The sequence below is a fragment of the Salvia hispanica genome, chromosome 2, assembly GCF_023119035.1.
Source record: "Salvia hispanica cultivar TCC Black 2014 chromosome 2, UniMelb_Shisp_WGS_1.0, whole genome shotgun sequence".
Lineage (NCBI taxonomy): Eukaryota > Viridiplantae > Streptophyta > Magnoliopsida > Lamiales > Lamiaceae > Salvia > Salvia hispanica.
This window is the reverse complement of record NC_062966.1, coordinates 1,052,262-1,059,398: the sequence shown is the minus strand read 5'-3', so window position 1 is coordinate 1,059,398 and position 7,137 is coordinate 1,052,262. Positions and strand designations below refer to the sequence as shown.

The 7,137-nt window shown below is 36.3% G+C and overlaps 1 protein-coding gene across 3 annotated transcripts; it reads right to left on the bottom strand.

The window, feature by feature from the left end:
• Positions 1–977: 977 nt before the first annotated feature.
• Positions 978–5,140, bottom strand: LOC125204339 (putative late blight resistance protein homolog R1B-23). 3 transcript variants are annotated; one of them, XM_048102969.1, is made up of 3 exons: positions 4,929–5,034; positions 2,221–4,810; positions 978–2,129 (listed from the first exon to the last, which is right to left on the bottom strand). In XM_048102969.1, exon 2 carries the CDS (start codon positions 4,608–4,610, stop codon positions 2,838–2,840), a length of 1,773 nt encoding a protein of 590 aa, XP_047958926.1. In that variant the 5' UTR covers positions 4,611–4,810; positions 4,929–5,034; the 3' UTR covers positions 978–2,129; positions 2,221–2,837. The 3 variants fall into 3 exon arrangements, with proteins under 3 accessions (XP_047958926.1, XP_047958925.1, XP_047958927.1); XM_048102968.1 differs by having other exon boundaries at positions 2,221–5,140; XM_048102970.1 differs by lacking the exon at positions 978–2,129 and having other exon boundaries at positions 3,326–3,375; positions 4,373–5,140.
• Positions 5,141–7,137: the final 1,997 nt, after the last annotated feature.

Sequence of the window (7,137 nt, the reverse complement as noted above, 5' to 3'; positions counted from 1 at the left end):
TTATAAGGATTCCAACGATATACTACATGTATATGTTCCGACGTCAAAATTTGAAAAAAAATTAATTTTTTTTTTTGAATTTTCGTATTTTTTACGAACAGATTTATGTCAATACACCTTACATAATATGTCAATATTATGCTTGTAAAATGTCAATATGAAATTGTGTTGACATTATTATGTCTTCGTGTTGATGTATTTCATACACTGTATTGACATTATATTTCTAAACCCTAAATTTGATACTTGCTATTATCTTTTTAATATTAAAAAATGAAAAACGAAATTACACATGGCAAATTGTAGACCACAATGTTTCTAAAATCTTATGGTCTAGTTAGCAACTAAGGGATGAGTTAGCAATTGATCACTCCCCTAAATTTAATTATATTAGCTATGCAAATCAAGGTTACTAAAATTGTCTCTGAATTACTATCGCGAAACTCTTATCTATTTCTCTGTGAAAATTTGAATCGCTCACGTCAAATTTCAATACTTCATATAATTTTATCCAGATTTTTGAGTTAGTCAAAGATCAAAATTCAGGCCTAATCTATGTATTTATAGACACAATTAGTTTAAAATTAATTACTTCAATTCATATCTACACACTGACATGCATACGTTCTTACACTGACATGCATACGTTCTTACACGTGAAATACTAAACACATACTAAAAAAAGCGCTAGATAGTGACGGACACCGGTAGCTAAACAACGAAAAATGACTGAAAAGCGTCGGTCACTAAATAATGACAAAATATTCCGTCACTAAAACGAAGCAGTTGCCTATGTTTTCCGTCAACTAGTGTACACTTGAAACGGAATCAATCACATAAATACTAAACCCCAAGGGCGTGTTCAGTTTCTTTGGTACGGAACAAATAGAAATAAATCTTGATCTGATTTATATGCGTGGAGCCCACATATTTGAGACTGAAAACAGGGTTCAGTTTGCAAGATTTAAACTCAGTTCTGCCTGCAAATAATTTATTAATTTATTACATTTAATATCTTTTGACGAAAATGACCTTAAAATTTTAAATTCCCAAATATCAAACAAGATAATCTGCACGGCAGGCGACAACGCGTCGGAGACGGAGCTGAATTCTGCCGATCTCCTTCAAATTTCAGTAAACTTTCTGGAAGTTATTTTCTTCCATGCGGGGTGTGGAACCTCTTATAAACCCAGATTTCACAGCAAACTAATAGCAGATGTGGCCATCTCGTCCGCGCCACCCCTGCTCATCGTCGTCCAGTCGCTCGGGTCTGCTCACTCGGCTTCGATTCAGCACCGTTAGTGCTTGAATCGCTGTCCGACTCATCTCCTCTCCTTCTTCTATTCAATCGCTATCATCTCCTGCACCAACTCTTGCTGCTGCGTCGCCGCCGCCGCTGCGTCAGTCTACCACTCCTCACTCTTCCATCTAGATCTCACTCTCCTTCGTCTGTCGTGGCGCCTCGCCGGCGTCTAGCGGCTGCCGCCGCCTCGCCCCCAGCACCCAACGTTCTTCTTAATCTCTCTGCTCACTTCTCCACATCATCGTCGAGCAGCTCCTCCACAGCGCCATCGAGCAAGCGTGGATTTGCCTAGAGTTCAATTGATTTGTGAATGTGGTAAAGGAGGGGAAAATTGATGGTGAGGGCCTCAGGGGTAGAGCTGTAACTAAGCCACCATTTCTTGGAGTAATTAATTGCCAAAGATTTAAAAACCACCTCCATCCACAGATTTGTTTTTGGCTATTTCTTATATGAATAGTGCGGGCCTTGATAACTTCAAGGGCTTGACAGAAATGTATCTCGGAAACTGAACAATGGATATGACCCCTAATTGAACCCATTTCTAAGCATGATGTGGTTTTTATTCACTGTCAAACGATCAATCACAAATTACAAACAAGATGAGCTCATAACCGCACGATGAATCCCTGTCTTTTTCTCTTATCTAGCTAAAGAAGATGGTGATACAACTATAACAAGAAAGAATATACATACAACCCTGCACACGATAACTGCTTCAACAAAATCGAATAATCCACCAATCTGAAAACAACTTTCATGACCGTTGCAAAGTAGTTGTAACAGCTTTTTATATATGTCTCTTCAATCCTTCCCTTTAGCTCTCAGTCTCCACAGCCACAATATCAACATAAAGAATTAATCAAATAAGAATTTAAAGAATAAAAATCTGTAGCATTAATTAAGGTCATAATTCTTACTTGTTGTAGGCGGACTGCGATGCAAAATACTCTAAAACCAATTCACTTCAAAGTTGGCAGTTGCCAAGCTCTTCAGTTCCTTTTGCTTCTCATAAACTATTGTTTGAACATAAAGGTCTAGTTGGTCTCCATATAAATCCTCTTGTTCCTCTACTATCTTTTTAGCTGACACCACCGCTGATTCATTGCAAAATTCCAATTTAATTGATTTCAACGTTGCTATTTCTCCAACGGCGGATGGGATCTCATTCAGGTGACTTAAGTTATAAAGATGAAGCTTCTGGAGGATCGGAAAATGAGAATCGTCCGACACAATCCAGTCTTTTAGACCACCACAAGAAAACAATAGTAGAAACTTGAGGCTTGGGAATTGGCCTTCTGTTGTTTCCCACTTACCTGTTCTGAACCAACCACGCTTTAATTCAAACTTCTCAAGAAGGGGCAACGAACCAATTTTGGATATTATGTCTTCCACCTCCAGATCAAAACGGCATATAATCGATAACTTCTTGAGCGAGTGCGGAATCCTAATACTCTGCAAATACTTACCGCATCCATCACCGATGGAGCAGCGGAAGTTTTCCAATTTACTCAAACACTGAAGATGGCTGAGACAGTTATCTCCCTCCATTTGTTTCACATCGTCGTATGTACGTTAGACACAATTTCTTCATGTTGGGAATCCTTTTAACCACCTCCTCATCCAAAAACAAATTCTTTACTCCCCTGATTGTCTGTAGATTCTCCATAATAGCACTGTCATCGTCGTCCCCAATGCGAGGATCTAGGACTGGGAGAATCACCTTGCGATTACAAAACACGAGATGCTGTAGTCGATGCAATTTCAAATTTTCAATTGGTACAATAAAATCATCCGGACAATGAATAATCAGTGTGTGTAGATTCCAAAGCAAATGAACTGAAGAGGGGATCTCGGAATTCTGAGTAGCCTTAACAGCAAGGTAACGTAAATTCACCAATTTAAACACATTATCTAGGAGATAATTATCACTCGCAACACCATCATTGTTGTATGCTTTGAATGTCCTCAACAATCTACAATTGTGAGGCAGTGGAGCTTTTCTACGCCAGCATTCATTGGTACGATAATATTCAAATATTATGGAGCGAGCACATGAAGGAGAGCTCGGTAATCTATCGCGTAAAAAATATCCATTGTCAACAACAACAACCCGACGAGCATGTGAAGATATCAGACTATCTCTGTTAAAAAAATGATAAAACATTTCCTTTCCAACTTCTTTCAAACATAAATCTCTCAATAAATCATGAATTTTACAATACTTGACATTTCCAATAGACCCCAACTTATCAACTAAAACCAGATTTCTATCAACCAACTCCTTCAAGTTTTCTTGCGCAATTGTTTCCAAACTTTTCCCACTCCTTGGTTTTAAAAATCCTTCAGAAGCCCAAAGTTTCTCGAGCATTGACACACGGATACTACTATCTTCTTTAAAAATACCCATATATAAAAAACATGGCTTCAAATAGTTTGGCAGATAGATATAGCTCATCCTCAATGTTTTCAAGCAAAATTTATCATTAGTGTTGATAACAATTGAATTTAAATTCTGCTCTATAAGCATCCAATATTCTCTTGTGCGTTGAGATTTCGCCAAGAGGCGTCCTATCATAACAACTGATAAAGGAAGCCCTTTACAATTTGCTACAATGTTCTTCCCAATTTCCTCGAACTCAAGAGGACAACCTTCTTTCCCAAATACAGTTTTGCAAAACAAATCCCAACTATTAGCTTCATCTAAAAAATTCATATCAACTCTATAAGACTCATTCAACTTAAAACTCAAGTTTGACAGCCTAGTTGTCACGATTATTCGACTCCCATTTCCATTATCAGGAAAGAAAAATTTGATCTTCTCCCACACATTAACACTCCATATATCATCCATTATCACAAGATACCTCCTACGATATAAAAACTTGTATAATTTTTCTCCCAATTCTTCCTCACTCAGATCACCACTTGAATCACCACTTGCATGGAAAAGAACTTGTCTAAGTGTTTCTCTAACATTATAAGTTTGAGAAATTGTAGTCCAAGCACGAATATCAAAATGATCCTTAACAAGTGCATTCTGAAATAAACTTCGGGCAAGAGTGGTCTTACCAATTCCGCCCATCCCCGTGATGGGGATGATTTCGCGGCTGAGTTGATATCCAGTGAGCTTATCCAAGACCTCGAGAAACACTTCATCAAAGCCCACCATCATGTTGTCCTTCACAATGGAAGAATTCGTTAAGGGGCCAACAGGAATCGAAGAGGCCTGTCTGCGCAGCTGAGCAACGGCTTCAATCTCCATGACTTCTTTCTTGATCAGATTCATTTCTTTTATCACTTCTTGCATACTGCTGTAGAAGTATTCTTCTTCGGTAGCTGGGCTTGCTGGGCTTGCGCTTGTGCATCCACATACACCTCGAAACAAGTTGAGAAAACTACTTCTCTTCCCGCGTATTGAAGATTCAATACGACTCTCCAACGGATCGGCTTTATGGCTATCAATTTGACGCACAATCTGGGATTCGATAACGTCCTCAGCTTTATAAACTGCATCAGCAATGCGACGTTCCAATGGATCAGCTCTACGGCCATCGACAACAACAGGGGAAATATAAACATCAAGAAACTCCAGCAAGAAGGTAACAATTTGAGTGAGAGATTCAACTTGTTTTGTGTCGATAAAAATGGGAGGAGAAGGATGTTTCTCGAGGGTATCTATGATCTGCATAAGAGAAAGTAGAGCTCCATAAGCCGCCATGCTTAAAACTCTTTCAAAGAAAGAAAACAACCAATTTGTTGCACAGAATTTATTATTGAGAGATGAAATAAACCACTCTGATTTCACAATTGAGAATTGCAACTTTTCAGAGGTGCAGCCTATTGAGATCAATAATTTGTGAAATGCTTTCAATGCCCTTCCACATTTATTGCCACAAAGATAAGATTGACCCTACACTTCATGCTCTCAACTTTGGCTCGAAGCAGCAAAAAAATCTAAAACATTGTCTACTGATTTGAATGATGGGCCTATATTTGGGCCTTCCAGCATAATGGGACCAACCCGATCTCACAATATTGCTTCAATATACTCCCTCTGTCCTATTAGAAATGCAACGTTTTCCCTTTTGGGTTGTCCCATTAAAAATGAAACAGTTTCTAAAATGGAAACATCACTCTCTCTACTTTTCTCTCTCTTACTTTACTCTCTTCATTAATATAAAACTGTTGGACCCAATATCTTTTTTTTATTGATAAATAAACAAATATTTAAATGTCAATATCTTTTATAAAACTGTATAAGGAGGTCAGAAGCCCAATTCTGATACTGAATAAATTATGCTTCAATATATCGTGTAGTCGGGCCTACTATTCTTTGTAAAGCCTTTTACAATATATCAAGTAGTTGGGCTTACTATTTCTTTATAAAGCCTTCAATATAGTACGATCTGTAAGGAGATAATGAGCTCAATTCTTACACAAAAAAAAATATTGTTTATGTCTTATTTTAAGGCATTTGACAACAAAGAGCGTACACATATAGCTTTGGAGCAGTCATGAATGATGAGTTGCTAACTCGGAGGCGCGCCATGGATAAGAAGCGGCCTCCCCAGAGAGCAGAACGTCGTGGACTGGGCGAAACCTTACTTGAAGGCAGTGGTGGATCCAGACCTCGAAAATGGCAGGGGTGTTATTTAATAATAAAATAAATAATGATATATAAATATTTAAGTAAGCACTAGCTTCATTATTATAATATGCAGATGCATTAGAGCTTGCAAATATGTATTATTCATTTAAAAATATAAAATTATTGTCAATATTTTGTACTTTGAAAATTATCATAAATATTATATACAAGAGTGATATAACTATAACAGTAAATATTTAAATTTAAAAAATATTTAAAATATTTATCTTTTTACATAGAGAATAGTTAAAATGCATGGATTACAACTTATAAGTATTTTAGGACAAAAAAACATGAACACAAGATAAAAAAAATAATTTTAACTATAGAATAAATATAACAACATAATATATTCTAATTAGTAAAAGTTTAGATTTCATAAAGTATTTAAATGTTTAATTTTGATAATAAGAAGAAATATGAATTGATAAGATAAAAAATTTAAAAATGGAAAAAATATGTTTTTGTTGAGGGTTAGACACTAGACCTTTTAGTTAAAAATCCGACAACCAAACCCTTGGAGTACAACATTTTATATGACATTTTATTGAAAACAAATACATTAGGGGGCGGATATACTATTTTCGGCTCGAATCAAGGGAAAGTTTAACAAACTAAAGTAATTAAAATTGACCTAGAGACTTTAGAAATATTTTTACTAAGCAAGAAAGGTTTAACAAACACTAGAACAATAACAAGATAAAATAGACAACAAACAAGAGCTAAACTTTAAAGCATATTAAATACACAAACACTTAGATAAATTACTACTTGAGATGAACTTTTAAAACAAAAACAATAACTAAGAGTAAGAAAGATGCAAAAGAACTACAAAGGTTAAGAACAAGCAACTAGATAAATTAAACACTACTTCTAAATTACTACTCCTTCTACCCATGATGAACAAAAGATCTTGGTAGTCTTGAGTTTGAAATCTCTCTTTTTAAGGAGGAGAGAAAAGTTTCCTAAACTGTAGTAAGTGATGAGTGACAAGTCGTTCTTGAAAAGTTAAGTACTTTTAATACATATATCCAATAAAAGATATTTCCCATTCTTTTTTACTCCCCAAGGGCTGATATGGGCGTGTTCAGCAAGTGAGAATTGTCCTCGATAAGTGTGTGGAAATGGCTTTAACTATTTTCCCGTTGGGTTCAAACCAGTTTGGGCAGTTTGGGTCTTCTTTGCC